The following is a 16,017-nucleotide window of genomic DNA, read 5'->3' as shown; positions in this document are numbered from 1 at the left end:
ATGACTTAAGCCCCTAAAAAGACACACCCTACACTGATAAACATACCTACTTCCTCCTTAGGCCTCTTCCTTGGCCACCCCCATTTCTTAATAAAGTAGCTATCTTGAAGGCATTTTTTTCTTGTACAGAGTAAACTTTCTAGATAGACTGGTATGTTTTATATATTGGGTTTTACGTGCCTTTCAACATCTTAAGAGATTGCCTTATCTATCTTTTTTCTCTTCGTTCCTCTTCTAAATTGTTCCTGTTAGACAAACTGCTAAATATTCCCACTGAGTAAAAATCCTAGTTAATTTGGAGAAAGGTTTTTGGCCAGGGTATCATGTGCTCATTTAAAAATTAAACTTTTAGTCAAGTTCACGTAGTTTTCTACCAATACTTACTTAAGAAAGAATAAACTATATTTGAAATGCTTGTAATATATAATAATTATTTTAAATGTTTTACTTTTCTTCTAATAAAGAAATATACCAAATGGTGAAGAATTCTAAAAGTCCAGTAAGCAAACGAGCCACCCATAAAATTGAGTGTCTTTACACATATATTTTTTATCATATTTCAGCTAGGTATTAATAAAGAGCTTCTAAAGGGGCTGCTACAGCATTCAGACTGTATAGAGAATGTTAATGAAACATGAAGGAAAGTATTGAGGATGCCGTGAAAGTAAAATTGTGAAAATGATCCAGGAAAAAAGAAAGAAAATAGTAAGAATAAATGTAATCGGGAACAGGCTATTTAATAAGACGCTGGGGGAAGAAAAGGACTGTTATTAGAAATCCCAGGATTTTTGCCTAAAAAGCACTTTTCTCTTTAGTTTATTAAAACCAGAAATCGAATGTAACAGTCTTCCCATCCTGCTCACAAAACCTAGCTCTTTTACTTTTTACAACTGAAACAAATAGTATATTTTAAAAGAAATAGTTTAATAGATACTGGGTTTTGGCTAGAAGAGAGCTTTGACTACAATTCATACTTATGAAGAAAAATTCCTATAAAGGTAATCAAAGTATTGTGTGTAGCACTATTTTTTTAACCACAGCTTAATAGTTGAGTTGAGAAGTCAAGCACACTTATTTTCACAAATAATTTAAGCTACATGAGGATAAAGACCATACGTTTAACTTATTTTAAAAATCTTTGGTTTTAACTGCACTGCAAATAACAAATGTTAAAAAAAAGTAAACATAACTGAAGCATTTTCAAATATTTTTCATGAGTTGCAATAAGTAATAGAGTTCATACAAAAGTACCTTTCTAGTTTCTAAAACAAAGTTTCTTCATATGTCTAGATTTTTATTCTGGAGTCATTTATTTCATGTAAAAATCTAGTTTAATTCTGTCAATATGAATTCCAAAGTTATACAAAATAAAATTTTATGAAAACTGATTTCAGTATCTCAACTCATATAAATCTTAACAGAAATTAATTTTTCCAAACCTATCCACATCGATATCTTGCATTTTCATTTTTAAATATGGAATATCAATTCACCAGAGGAATAAACAGTCACATAAAATCTTGCCACGTGACATTTGTTGAACTTTACTTACCTTCCCCAAATTCATTTAAAATGACTGCTACTCTTTTACTATGTTGCTCCGTCAAAATATAGTTCAGAAGTGTTGTCTTCCCAGCACCTATAAAACATATTTGTTGTAAATAAAAAAATTCAAAATAATTTTAAAGACACAAAAAAGATATAAAAAAATCCTAATGTTTTTTGAGAATTTACATGTTATTTTTCATATATTAAACTATAGTATAAACATACTAGAGAATAAGATTAAAGCAGCCTTTGAAACCTATTGCAAAATGCTATATATAGACATATTTTATAAATATTTACAAATACTCTTACAAGTTGAAACACAGTTTCTTTAACCTAATCTTTCCTAAAATTTACACATAATGACCTTTTATTTCAACATTAACAAGACACAAATTCAGGCTGACTATAGGGCTACTTTTAGTATGCTTTAAACAATCTATAAAAGTTTTATGAAATGGGGAATAGAGGCAGGTAGTGTCAACAATGGACAGAATATTCGGTAAAGATAAATTCGTAAGACTATACCAACTTTACCCAGCAGGTGGCATATGAAACTAATATATTAATCTCATGTAGAAGAAAAATAATTGTCCTGTGAACCATATACACTAAAGTTCATAGAGGAAAGAAAGAAAACCTAACTGCATAATATTGTAGTTCAACTGTAAGACTGTATCATTTCTTTATCTTTTTTCTTGGACATTTCATTTGTTTCCAGTATTTTACTATTACAGTTCTGCTAAAAACTTTTACGTGTAGGTTATACGTATCTTCGGAAATACATTAAGTTTTCTAGTGTATAACTAGGAAGATTTTACGGAGTATCAGGATATTAATATCTTTTTATGCCATATTCCTTTCAAAACTTTTTAAGAGATGAAGGCTTATATTTAGAGTACTTTAGGAAGCTCAACATCACAAGAGTGTGAAGCATAGAATGGAAGAGAGAGACTTAAGGAGACAGGGCAATGAGAAAAATCTTAAAACCAGTCCAAGCCTGAGACAGAGGCCCTGAACGTGAGTGTTTCACAGGGCAGTGATGTGAAAACTGAAATGAAACAGTGAATGTAAGAAACCTTCTAACAGATTTACTAGGGCTTTTTAACCATATTATGAAGAAAAACACTTTAAGACAGTTCATTCATTCGAAGGTTTCTACTGTGCAACAGATTTATGCTGGGCCTTGTTGAAAAAGTGAGAAAGACAGTCTCTGCCTTCATGGAGCTTAGAAATATCAAGGGAAGGAGGGGAATTCAGTAAATAAGGAGGCAATTATGTCACAGGATGGCACATTAAATAGTTGTACAAAATGCTATGGAGAACCTCAGAGGGACATCTAGCCAGAGGATTAACAGTAAAAAAAAAAAGTACCTATTCCAAAGGGCTAAAATACTTGGCACCTTTGAAGTAACATTAGTTCATTGTACAGGGCCATTTTCGCCAGCTGGAAAGCTTGGCAAGATCCAGATCCCACTGGTCCTTGTAATTCATGTTAAGGAATTTGAACTTTAACCCATATGGATGCCACTGAAGGGTGTGACACAATCGAATTGACATTTATAAAGACCATTTAGGCTAACACGCAACAAATAAATTAAAGGGCAGCAAGACTCCAGTTAGTTAGGCGGCTTTTAGAGTATTCCAAGTGGTTGGAAATCACAGGAGCAGGATTTGGGGGAACGGTAATGGAGAAGTTTTAGACATGTTAAGTTGTAGAATATCAAAACAGAAATTACACAGGTGTGTAGCTAAACATAAACAAAGCGGGTAGGAGCGGGGGAGCCTTAAAATGAAGCCAGAGAAGCAGGTGGAAAAATCAAAAGAAAAATGTAATAGAAGCCAACGGGACAGTGTTTCAAAAGGGAAAATGATCAGGGATAAGGAGTGAAACTATCCCTAGATTCGGCAGCAAGGTAACTGACATCCGTCCTCACTCCTGAGCTTCAGATCATTTTCTCCAATGATCTCCTGACCTACCAGTGAGCAACATGGAAAAGGCCCGAGGGGCAGCTTTGAAATACATTGTTTTAGACAAGAAATGTGTTCATCTTCTCAAAAGAGCAGCCTCTCAATAAGCGGGGAAATGCCAAAAATTGATTCCTTTATAAAATTACTTCTGAGCAAAAACGGGAATAAACTTACAATCCACAAAATAAAAAGAAAGAAAACACCAGTGATTTCTTATTTTTACATAAAAGTTCCTCCTAGCAGCACCTAGAAATATTTTCCTGAAACAGTCAGTATCACTTTATTTACATTTCTAACTTTTTCCACACTTATAATACAATCATATATTTATTCTAGCCCTTCTATTTAACTGTAAGGTTTAAAAATACGTTTCTCAAACTTTTCCAGTAACAAGCTTCTAGTGTAAGTGCATAAACCGCCCTTCACGAAACTATCAAGTGCACAAACTTGTGGTTTCGAGTATCCCGGTACACTCCTAAACTTTTGTAGTTTGAGAAATAGTCTTGGAGGACAGAAATTTTATTCTTACTTTCCTACGCAGTGGTTTGCAAACACACCTCAAAAAGTGTTTGAGATAGGAGCACTTCCCGCTAACTGGCTTGAGGACTCTGGCTCGTGGGGAAGGGGAAATCTACTGAGGAACGCCCCATTCGTGTAGGGAATTTTACAAACGGGACGTCCTTTAATGGCAAACCTTCAGTGGTTCCAGCCCCGTTTCACAGGTGACAGGTTTTTCCATTTTCAATGAAGCAGATGAGCGTCAGAATGGTAACATATCTTGGTAAGACCGCACAGAGATAATTAGGGGGCGTGTCTGAGGTTCAAAGTCTTGTTTGAAAGGAATCTCCCGAAATGAGACGTAAACCCAAACGAGGAGCAAGTGACCCAGCCCCTACCTCAAAGAAATTTGCTCTTGGTCACGAGGCCCCAATGCCTCAGGAGAAGAGGCACCGGCAGCCCCCAAAATCCCAGGACGCGAGAGTTCACGGCATTTTGTGACCGGGATGGTTAGTTACCTAAATACCCGGTGATAATTGTGACTGGGATCTTGGCGCCAAGCCCAGACTTTTCCTCCTCCTCGCTTTGCTTCGTCTCAATGGGAACCAATTCAGGACAATCCTCCTCCGCAGGATCCTCTTCCTCATCCACAACTCCAACAGCCTGTAACATTCCGGCCCACACCAAGTCCCTACCTCAGCTGAACGGCTGGGACCTACACGCCGAACAGCCGCGAACGCCCAGCGCGCCACATCAGGCCAGGCCAGGGACTGACGTCATCACATCGCGACGCCAGCTCCTCCTGATCCCACCCAGATTACCCGGGCTCCCAACGAGAACCGCCTAGTCTCTTAGCCACGCCCCCTAGGAGGTGGGCTCTCCCCGACGGACGCTAGACACGCCCCTGGTCGTGTTCTGTGAACCTGAGCTACGCTGCACAGGGTCCTTAGGGAGCCTTGAGCCTGTCTGCAGGTGCCACTACAAAAGATACAATAAATCAGCCGGGCGTGGTGGCTCGGGCCTGTAATCCCAGCTACTTGGCAGGCTGAGGCAGGAGAATTGCTTGAACTCGAAGATAGAGGTTGCAGTGAGCAGATTGCACCATTGCACTCCAGCCTGGGTGACGGGGAAGACTCCGTCTCAGAAAAAACAAACAAACAAACAAACAAAAAATGGCGTTTCGCTTTTGTCGCCCTGGCTGGAGTGCAATGGTGACATCTCAGCTCACTGCAACCTCCGCCTCCCTGGTTCAAGTGATTCTCTGACCTCAGCCTCGCGAGTAGCTGAGATTACAGGCATGCAACACCATGCCCATCTAATTTTTTTTTTTTTTTAAGTGGAGATCGGTTTTCGGCATGTTGGCCAGACTGGCCTCAAGTGATCCACCAACCTCTGCCTTCCAAAGTTCTGGGATTACAGGCGAGAGTCACCGCTGCACCCGGCAGGCATGGAAGAGGTTCCGCTGGGGTCTGTTCGGAGGAGTAGTGCTGGGGAAAGCGAGCGGAGGTGCTCCTTGACGAAACTGGGGAATCCCAGATTTCAGGGGTTCTGTCCTGGCCAGCCGCCCTGGATCGTCCAGCCTGGGCGGTAGCGGGGAGAAGATCTCGCCCTTCTTGACAGGGGCTGCATGTGAGGGTCCAACTTCGCCAAAGGCCTAGGCCGGGGTTCCCAGCCCTTGGCCCCACCCAGTAGCGCCCGGCTTCGCCTCCCCTCCAGACCTGGCACTTGCCCTCAACAAACATGGCGCCGACGGCCTCAGTACGTCAAGCGACACGCCCGCCGGCCACCTCCCGCGCTTCTATTAATTACCGCAGCCGGAAGCCGAGCGGCAGAGCGGGTAGCCTGGCTTCAGGGCCGGCGGTGCCTTGCACGGCTGATGTGTAGTTGCACGCTGTCGCTGCAGGGCGAGATGCTGTAACCCCGGGAGAGCCCGTCGCGGGAGCGCAAGGAGTTGGACGGACTCTGGAGCTTCCGCGCCGACTTCTCCGACGACCGGCGCGGGTGCTTCCAGGAGCAGTGGTAGCGGCTGCTGCTGCGGTAACTCGGGGCAGGGCCTGGAGGCGCGCGGAGGCCCGGCGGAGGGAGTGGGGGAGCCCCGGCCGCCTCGCAGGCTCCTTCCCCTGGGGGCCCGGGGATTGGAGGCCCAGAGGAGGTTAAAGATCAGTGGGCTTGGGAGCCCGGGGTTAGGGGAGTGGGGCAGGGAGGGGACCCATGAGGACAGCGGAGGGGAGGCGGAAGGAGGAGGAAGCGCGCCTGCCGAGCTCTCTCCCGAGGCGAAGGCTGAGCCCGGGCAGTGTCCTTTTTTTTAAAATGTTTATTATTAATTTTTAAAACATTTTTTAAGACCGGGCTTCGTCCTGTTGCCTAGGCCGGAGCGCAGTGGCGCAATACTAACTTGGCCCTCGAGAAGGCGGCGGCGTCGGTGGCGGCGGCCCGGGTCAGCCCAGCCCGGCCACAGGGAAGTCAGCGGCGGCGACGGCGGCCCCAGCCCGGCCGGAGGGAAGTCGGCTTAAGCGGCGGCGGCGGCGCGATCAGAGCGAGTTTCTTTGGAGAAGCCGTGGTGGCTTCAATGTGATGGTGGAGGACGAGACAGGTCTCTGCGGTAAGTGGCGAGGACTTGTACCCCACACGGAATCCTCCAGACCTCCCTGCTCCTTCTCCGCGGCTCTCTGCTTTGTCTGGGATGGGTTGGTGGCACTATGGGGTGCAACACTGCCAGCGGCGAGGGATGGTTTGGGGTGCTGTCAGGTATTACGTCGCCCCCAGTGGCGGGGGGGGGGCGGGTGTAAGATCCGCGACATCATTGCCTGTGTCTGGGAGCTGGTTGGGGGCACTATCCAAGGCTGCATCGCCCACATGGGGAGTGGGTTGGGGGCACTGTCTGGGGCTGCAATGCTGGCGGTGGAGGATGGTTTGGGGGTGCTACACTGCTGGTGGGGGGGAGGGGTGGTGTTAAAGGCGTCATGGGGACTACACTGAGACAGAGGTTGGGGGGCTTGTTGGGAGAGCTACATAGGGTTGGACTGCCTGTGGAGTGGGGTAGAGGGTTGGTGGGGGCACTCTTGGGGCCGTATGCACAGCCTGAGTGGTGGGGAGGCGGCGGGTGGGCCAGGTGCTCTCAGGGATCTGCGCTGCCTGGTAAAGAGCAGGTGAGTGTGCTATTCCACGCTGCGTGGATTGTGGCAGGGGCAGGTTGGGTGCGCTATCAGGGGTTACCCGAGCTAGCCATGGGGTACTTCCCAAGGTGGAGAGGGAGTTTGGAGTGCTATCGGTGGCTGCACTGCCCAAGGCAGGGAGTTGGTTGGGGGCGCTATCCAGGGCCGCACTGTTCCCGACGGGCAGTGAGTTAGGGCAGTCACTATTCAGGGTTGCAGCGCCCGCAGTAGGGGGTGGTTTGGGTGCCATATGGGGGCATCACTGCCTGTGGTGGGGGTCTGCTTGGGGACGCTATCTGTGGCTACACTGCCCACCCCAGGGAGCCTGTTGGGGTGCTGCCAATGGTAGGGGGGTGGTTTGCGGGTGCCATGGAGTGCTGCAGTGTCTAAGGCAGGGGCAGGTTAGGGGCTGCCATGACGTGCTACACTGCCGGTGGTGGGGGATGGGGTGTTGGCGCTATCCTGGGGCTACACTGCCGGTGGCAGGTGATGGAGGTTTCAGTGACAGCGGTGATCTCTGAGGGAGGAGTGGTCCTCCTCTCCCCAGACTCTAGACTCTAAAGGGCCATCTGCTGCTGTGTGGCGGGCACACATTTCTGTAGCAGAGACCATGGGGTGACAGGGCCCTGTGGGTGGAGGTCTCAGGAATGTGAACCAGCACATGGGTGAGGAGGGCTGTCTGGGGCTAAGTTTCTGCTACTCCTGCTTCCCGAGCACAGCCTGGGTGGTCCCAGTGGTTCCTATGGAGTGGGAAGCCCAGGCACCCTGGTGTCTCCAGTCTCTACTCCCTAGCCAGTTTGGGCTAAAAAGAGATGCTGTGGCCTTTAGAGGGTGGGTGTGAGTGCCTTCACTGAAACTGTCCCATGCCACCCAGTGGCCAGCATGACAAGGTGGGGGTCTAATGCTACCATTCTCTTGTGTCCCGTTCTAGGCTTTTCTGGCTTTGCCTGCTCAGCTGCTCCATGCTACGAGAAGGAAGAGCTATCTGCTGCATGCTGGAGGCTGGAGCCTGTGGCACCATGGCTCGCCTCGCTGCAGTTGGTGGCAGCGATGGAGACTGCAGAACGCCAGAGAGGTAGGAGCGTGGCTGGCTGCCACCAGGGCAGGGACGGGTGCAGAGGTGGCCAGGTGGCAGCCTCTGAGGCAGCCTTGGTCCCTAGGTCCCCCACTGCTGTTTATGGCAGGCAGAGCTGGGGTTGCCACCGCTTCTGATGCGCCGTGTGCAGGTGGCAGCTACAGTTGAGCTATAGGGTGACAGTGCTGGTTTCTGTTCCTTTTTGTCCCTGGTCCAGGGTACTGGTCGCAGGTGCTGGTTACCCCACAGCCACTGGGATGGGGCTGGGCCAGTTCCAGACCTACTCCTGCTGCGGGGCCTGGCCCTTAGGTCCGCGTTGTTGGAGGAAGTGGGCAGGATCAGGGGTTGCCACCACACTGCTGAATGCCATCTCTAGGTGGCAGGTGCAGCAGTATGCACGGGAGGCTGCAGGGCTGGTCTCAGACAGCCTGGGTGTTGCCCAGGGCACCTCCCCCAACCCTAAGATCCATGCTTTCTTGGCCCAAGCCCAGAGTGTGGGGTCGCGGGCTCTGGTCCCACTGCAGCACCCAGGATGAGTCTGAGCGCCGGTTTCCATCACCCTGTAGCTGCGCTGCCGACCGCCTAAATTAGGCACCATGGTGACATCCGGCCTTGGGATTCCTGCTGCTGGTGGGGAGGACAGGGCCAGGGGTTGCCACTGATACTGACTTGTGCCATTTCCAGGTTGCAGCTGTGGCTGAGCCCATGGCAGATTCTTGTGGGGCTGCTCCCTGAGGGTGTGGGGGTCGGGAAGTATACCACCATCCCACCCTAGGGTCCACTTTTTCTTAGGCCTAGCCCAGAGCACAGGTTTGCAGGCGCTGGGCACTGTGCAGCCACAGAGTTGTGACTGAGCGCCTTCTGCCCTCCCGCACCTGTGGGCTGACTGTGGCAGTATCCGGTCCTGGGTTCTATGCTACTGGGGTCAATGTCCAGGGATGCCACTGCTGCTGCCCCATGCCATGTGTAGGTTGCTGCGGCAGCTGATCCCAGAGCAGAGGCTGTCAGAGCTGGTCCCAGATAGCCTGAAGGTCACCTAGTGCACCAGCCAAAGGGTGCATTCTTTCTTGGCCCACACACAGAGTGAGGATTGCAGGCTCTGGGCACTGCACCACTGGCATGGGGAGACAAGTGGTGGGGGGGCTCCCATACCTGCTCCACACAAAGCCCAAGTTGTCGGGAGTCAGCTCTCCAGCATACCCCAGTTTCATCCTTGGTGAGCCCAGAGCACAGAGGCCCACTCACTCCTGCCTCCATATCTTGTGCCAGGCAGGCCCAGAGGCCACAGAGCCTCAGCAGCTTTGTCTGTGGCTGGGCTAAACTGATGCCCTCCTCATCTTGACCATCTGCCTAAGTGGGCACAGCCTCCAGCATTGCTTCCCAGGCAGCACATCTGTTGCCCGTGGGACACTTACTGCTTGGCCTCCCAAAGTGCTGGGATTACAGACTTGAGCCTCTGCGTCCAGCCTGTGGTAAGTGTTTTAAATGTTGGCTGAGAAGAGGAAACATTGAAAAGTGGCAGGGAAACAGCATATCCTGACTGCACACCCCACACCAGGCATGTATCAAAAGCTCCGCTAGGAAAACATATTCAGAGAGGTCTGGTAACTTGCCTCAGGTCACATAGCAACTGAGAGGCAGAGTGAGTGGTAGGCAAACCCAGGCCTGCAGGACTAGTTTCTCCCCCTGTCACGTGGCCCTGGGCCACCTCTCAGGCACAGCAGAAACCCACCCAGGAAGACAAACCTTGAGGGCTGACAAGTTTAGAAAGTCGGGAAATCTCTCATGCAAGGCTGAGACATTTGACGCCCCTGAGGGAGTTGACTAGGGGAACTGAGCCATGCATGTGAACACCAGGCTGATGACATTTACCAGCTGACTCCTAATGAAACCCACCCCAGGGCCTTTGCCTCAGCTGCCTCCTCACCACACCCCCCCCCCCACAGGGCCTTTGCCTCAGCTGCCTCCTCACCACCCCCCGCCCCCACAGGGCCTTTGCCTCAGCTGCCTCCTCACCGCCCCCCCCCCCCACAGGGCCTTAGCCCCAGCGGCCTCCTCACTGCACCCAGCCCAGGGCCTTTGCCCCAGCTGCTTCCTCACCGCACTCACTCCAGGGCCTTTGCCTCTGCTGCCTCCTCACCACACCCACCCCCAGGGTCTTTGCCCCTGCTGCCTCCTCCCCACACTCACCCCAGGGCCTTTGCCCCTGCTGCTTTCTCACCACACTGACCCCAGTCAAATGGTATTTCTGGTTCTAGATCCTTGATGAATTGTCTTCCAGAATAGTTAAACTAAAGTAATATTTTTCTTTAGCTGCTTATTGGTGGTATGTACTCTCAAGGCAAAAACAGCCAAGTATGTTATTTTCACAGATGTCAGACTACGCAAGTGTGTTTCCAAAATGTCTGCTTACTTGGGTTTCTAATCTTCCCCTCAACTATGTAGATGGTATTCTAGTGTTTCCCTGAATTTTCTATCACAGACGAAAAGCCAGGGTCAGCCTGATTTTCATTCATTTCTTTTTTTTTTTGAGACAGAGTTTCGCTCTTGTTACCCAGGCTGGAGTGCAATGGCGCGATCTCAGCTCACTGCAACCTCTGCCTCCTGGGTTCAGGCAATTCTCCTATCTCAGCCTCCTAAGTAGCTGGGATTATAGGCACGCGCCACCACTCCCAGCTAATTTTTTGTATTTTTAGTAGAGACGGGGTTTCACCATGTTGACCAGGATGGTCCCGATCTCTTGACCTCGTGATCCACCCGCCTCGGCCTCCCAAAGTGCTGGGATTACAGGCGTGAGCCACCGGGCCTGGCAATTTTCATTCATTTCTAAGTACTTTTCTCAGATCCCGGAATGGTTTAAAGTTTTCTAGCATTTCAATACATATTCTGCCAGGATATGTCTATGTGAGGATTTCTTTTTCTAGAACATGTTTTTTCTAAAGGTCAAGAAAAAAATGTTCCCTTGGTTGTTGTTTTTTTCATTAGTTTGTTGTTTTACTCTATTCTGAAAATGTTATTGTATTAATCTTGGAGTTTTAAAATTGGGTTTCACAGAGCTCTCGTCGTCAACACTTTCATTCTGTTATCCTTTTCCTCTACATTCTTGGAGGATTTCTCCAATTTATTCTTAATATCACTGATTTGATTTCCTTTTCTTTGCGGTCTCAGTGTTGCTGACGAATATCTTCATGTGGATATTTAAATGCTTTCTGATTCCTTGCAAATCTTTTTGTTTTTTTAATTGTACTTTAGGTTCTGGGTTACATTTGCAGATCATACAGGATTGTTGCATAGGTACACACATGGGAATGTGGTTTGCTGCCTCCATCCCCCCATCACCCACATCTGGCATTTCTCCCCATGTTATCCCTCCCCGACCTCCCCATCCTCCCCCGCTGTCCCTCCCTTGGCCCCCGCAACAAACCCCAGTGTGTGATGTTCCCCTCCCTGTGTCTATGTGTTCTCATTGTTCAACACCTGCCTATGAGTGAGAACATGTAGTGTTTGATTTTCTGTTCCTGTGTCAGTTTGCTGAGAATGCTGGTTTCCAGATTCATCCATGTCCCCACAGATGACATGAACTCATCATTTCTTAATGGCTGCTTAGTATTGCATGGTGTATACGTGCCACGTTTTTCTTGTCCAGTTTGTCGTAGATGGGCATTTGTTTTGGTTCCAGGTATTTGCTATTGTAAACAGCGCCGTTATGAACATATGTGTGCATGTGTCCTTAGAATAGAATGGTTTATAATCCTCTGTGTATGTTACTCAGTAATGGGATTGCTGGGTCAAATGGAATTTCTATTTCTAGGTCCTTCAGGAAGCAGCACACTGTCTTCCACAATGGTTGACCTAGTTTACACTCCCACCAGCAGTGTTAAAGTGTTCCTATTTCTCCACATCCTCTCCAGCATCTGTTGTCTCCAGATTTTTTAATGATCGCCATTCTGACTGGCGTGAGATGATATCTCAATGTGGTTTTGATTTGCATTTCTCTAATAATCAGTGACGATGAGAATTTTTTCATATGTTTCTTGGCTTCATATATGCCTTCTTTTGAAAATTGTCTGTCCATATCTTCCACTTTTGGATGGGTTTGTTTGCTTTTTACTTGTATGTCTGTTTTAGTTCTTTGTAGATTCTGGATATTAGCCCTTTGTCAAATGGGTAGATTGCAAAATTTTTTCCCATTCTGTTGGTTGCTGGTTCACTCTGTTGATTGTTTCTTTTACTGTACAGAAGCTCTGGAGTTTAATTAGGTCCCAGTTATCTATTTTGACTTTTGTTGTCAACAATTTTGGTGTTTTAGTCATGAAGTCCTTGCCTATGTTACATATATTCCTTTTCATCTCCTTCCATTTCTTTTTTTTTTTTTTCCTTTTTTTCTTTTCCGTGAGACAGAGCCTTGCTCTGTTGCCTAGGCTGGCATGCAGTAGCACCGTCTCAGCTCACTGCAACCTTTGCCTCCTGGATTCAAGCAATTTTCTGTCTTTGCTTCCTGAGTAGCTGGAGTTACAGGTGCCCACCACCGCTCCTAGCTAATTTTTTGTATTTGGGAAGTAATTGGGTCATGAGAGCATGAACCTACATCACAGGGCTGTTTCCTAAATGCCGGGGCCAGTTTAATTCTCACAAGCTCTCATTTTGCGGAGGAGGAATTCCCACCCGAGGGCCCCGCTGCCAGGATGTGGAAAAGCTGAAATCTGAGCTCAGGTCATACCAACTAAATCCAGGTTCCCATCACTCCATGATGCAGCCTTCAAGCCCCTTCCACCTGGAATGATGACATAGCGGTGGGCTTGGCCATGCACTGCCTGACGCTGGCCAGCAGTGAACCAAGAACACCCAGCTGGGACCCAGGGAGGAGGCAAAGAGGAGACCCCTCAGCAGGGTCTGTTTCTCCTGCCTGGGCTTTTCCTGCACCCAGGGCCAATGTGGTCCTAGGAGGTATCCAGAACACTCTCTTCCTCTTCCAGGTGTCTCCAGAGCTTCAGAAAAGTCTGTGCTTAAAGAAAGATTCAATGAAATCATTTTAAAAAAGAGGATACATACATACATGCATACATACATACAGAAGCAGGAGTGTGCAAGACTGGGCAACACAGCAAGACCCCCACCTCTACCAAAAAAAAATTTAGCCAGGCATGGAGATGCATGTCTGTTGTCCCAGCTACTCAGGAGGCTGAGTCAGGAGGATCACTTGAGCCTAGGAGTTCGAGGCTGCAGTGATCTGTGATTGTGCCGTTGCACTCCAGCCTGGGCGACAGAGCAAGATTGTGCCTCTAAAAATAAAAAGTTTTTAAAAGGAAGTATGACTGTGTGTCTGTGTGTCAGAGCATGCAGATTTGACAGGTGTGTGTGTATGAGAGAGAAAAGACCACACACACACACACACACACACACACACACACGTGATGGAAAGAATGAGGACAGTTAAAGGAAGGAGAAAGACGCACACACCCCTCAGCCAGTGTGACACTGAGAGGCCGGGCCTACTGGCTGGGGGGCTCAGTTGTTTGACGTGGCTTGGGTGGAACCAAATAAACAAATGTCATAGCTCTAGAACTGGCACACCCGGCACCCCATTGAATTTTCATTTTTGTTTTCTTAACAAAAACAGGGTCTCACTGTTTCCCAGGCTAGTCTCAAACTCCTGGGCTCAAGTGATCTAATCGCCTTGGCCTCCCAAAGTGTTGGGATTACAGGCGTGAGCCACCAAGTTTCACCTACTGAATTTTCAGAAAAGCGCCATGAGGTCTTCTAATCCATGTTACATCTGCTGGGGCTAAAGCTCGGGAAGGGAAGCCTGCTGCTCGGGGTTACTTGTGACACTTGATGAATCACCTGTGAGCCAATTCACCCCAAGCCGAAGCCCTTCTCCCATGCACCGGCATGTCCAGGTCCCTCAGCAGCAAGGACGCAATGTGGGGCCCCATCAACTTGGGTTCTCTTCAGGCCTCTTCACGCCCCACAAGTGGTATGTTCATACATTGGCTCTTTCCCTTTGTGTGTATTAATTCATGTGTGTACATTCATTCATTCATTTATTCATTCTTTGGTGTGCGTATTCATTCATTCCTTTGTGTGTGCATTCATTCACTCATGTCTTGGGTTGGGCATTCATTCACTCATTCCTTTGTATGTGCAGTCATTTATTGTCCCCTCCCTCCCTCCCTCCCTCCCTTTCTTTCTCACACACTTTTGACCCCTCAGGGCTATGCTCATTCCATGTGCTTATTGGCTGCCATCTAGGTCATACTGGGTAAGAATAGAGAGGACACTTCTGCCGGGCCATCAGCTGGGACCTAGTTTAAGTCAGTGAGCTGTAAGTGGGAAAGGACCACCATGCAAGAGCTCAGCAGGTCATGGAGGCCTGACAAGGCTGGGGGGTGGGAGGAGCACATGCTGGGTGCCTTCCCCAGCCTCCCCTCCTCACCCCTACTCATTCACTCAACACCCATCAGGGGCTGCTCGGGGCCTGGCCCCGCCTGTCCTTTTCCACCTCACAGGGCCAGGGTGCCCAGAGAGAATTATAGGACCAGTCTGGGTGCGGTGGTTCATGCCTATAATCCCAGTACCTTGGGAGGCCAAGGCGGGTGAATCACTTGAGGTCAGGAGTTTGAGACCAGCCTGGCCAACATGGTAAAAACCCATCTCTATTAAAAATACCAAAAATTAGCTTGGCCCACGTGGTGGTGCATACCTGTATCCCAGCTACCAGGGAGGCTGAGGCAGGAGAATGACTTGAACCTGGGAGTTGGAGATTGCAGTGAGCTGAGATCATGCCACTGCATTCCAGCCTGAGTGAAAGAGCAAGACTCCAACTTAAAAATAAAAGAGAGGCTGGGCGAGGTGACTCACGCCTGTAATCCCAGCACTTTGGGAGGCTGAGGCAGGCAGACCACGAGGTGAGCCGCATGAGTCTTTGCATGAGTTCCATTTTATGATTCTGTGTAAAGTCTCTGAGGCCTTTGTCAGGTGTGAGGCCTCTGTGTGAGAACCAAGGTTTCTGAAATTTGCAGGAGGTCTCTGTGGGACTGAATGAAGTCTCTCAGTGTGGTCCCTGTGGGATTCTCTGAAGGGGTTTGTGTGAGGACTCTGGGAATCTCAGTGCTGTGTCTCTGTGGAGCACCATGAGGTCTCTGAGAGCTCTGTGGGGTCTCTGGAGGCCGCAGTGTGTCTCTCTCTGTGGCAGTGAGTGGTCCCAGTGGGCTCTCTGTACGAGATGTCTCTGTGAGGTTTCTGTGGGAGGTCTCTGTGGTCTCCACTGCTGGCCTCGCTGCACCCCACAGGAGACTGAGTAGTGGAGGGGTAAGGGCTTGTGCCTTCCTATGTTCTTGTTGGTCGGCCAGCGTTTCCCGTGGCGCTTCTCCTGGCCTGAGCCGTGGAGTCCACACGTCCAGCTCCTCCACGTCCCAGAACTCGTCTATCGGTTTCCTGAGGAAACCCAGCAGCAAGCAGCCAGGCATGGCCCATCCTTAGCAGTCAGGGTCCCAGCTCTGTTACTCTGTCTCCTGAGCTCCCCAGGGGGACCGGAGCTGATCTCTGCTCCAGGTTTCAGCCCCTCCTGTTGGTCCTGGCTCTGCTGTCACTGCTGGGTCCACCTTGGAGGCTGCCTCAGTCATCTGGGCCCCAGACAGACCTGGCCCTAGGACAGGCCACATGCTGGGGACTGTTACTTACTTTCCCCTTTACCCCAAGTACCAACCAGTCCCACATGCTGGGGGCAGGGCCATTTCCATTTTCATCTAAATCAGTGGCATCGCCTGG

General features: G+C 48.9%; 2 protein-coding genes across 26 annotated transcripts in view; one reads left to right on the top strand and one right to left on the bottom strand.

Moving 5' to 3' along the window:
- Nucleotides 1–5,774, bottom strand: part of LOC128928059 (putative COBW domain-containing protein 7) — a 54,757-nt gene extending 48,983 nt beyond the window's left edge. For 2 of the 8 annotated variants that reach the window (XR_013533407.1, XM_078367862.1), the window contains exons 1-2: nucleotides 5,408–5,774; nucleotides 1,553–1,639 (exon numbers count right to left, since the gene is read on the bottom strand). Coding sequence is in view for 2 of the 8 variants with exons in the window: in XM_078367862.1 (XP_078223988.1) it covers nucleotides 1,553–1,639; nucleotides 5,408–5,759 (439 nt within the window). In the remaining 6 variants the exon portion in view is untranslated. Of the gene's footprint in view, nucleotides 1–1,552; nucleotides 1,640–4,415; nucleotides 4,783–5,407 lie in introns of those variants that run through there. The other 6 variants (XM_078367881.1, XM_078367882.1, XM_078367863.1 and 3 more) reach the window with 4 other exon arrangements.
- Nucleotides 5,775–5,847: 73 nt separating this feature from the next.
- LOC100894345 (dedicator of cytokinesis protein 8) overlaps nucleotides 5,848–16,017 on the top strand; it is a 56,903-nt gene continuing 46,733 nt past the window's right edge. For 17 of the 18 annotated variants that reach the window (XM_078367900.1, XM_078367918.1, XM_078367902.1 and 14 more), the window contains exons 1-3: nucleotides 5,848–6,054; nucleotides 6,386–6,619; nucleotides 8,104–8,247. In XM_078367900.1, coding sequence (XP_078224026.1) covers nucleotides 6,592–6,619; nucleotides 8,104–8,247 — 172 coding nt within the window. In that variant the 5' untranslated portion in view covers nucleotides 5,848–6,054; nucleotides 6,386–6,591. Of the gene's footprint in view, nucleotides 6,055–6,385; nucleotides 6,620–8,102; nucleotides 8,248–16,017 lie in introns of those variants that run through there. The other variant, XM_078367907.1, reaches the window with a different exon arrangement.

Source organism: Callithrix jacchus, chromosome 1 (genome assembly GCF_049354715.1).
Source record: "Callithrix jacchus isolate 240 chromosome 1, calJac240_pri, whole genome shotgun sequence".
NCBI lineage: Eukaryota > Metazoa > Chordata > Mammalia > Primates > Cebidae > Callithrix > Callithrix jacchus.
The sequence above is the reverse complement of the archived record's forward strand: the minus strand, read 5'-3'. Positions and strand labels throughout refer to the sequence as shown.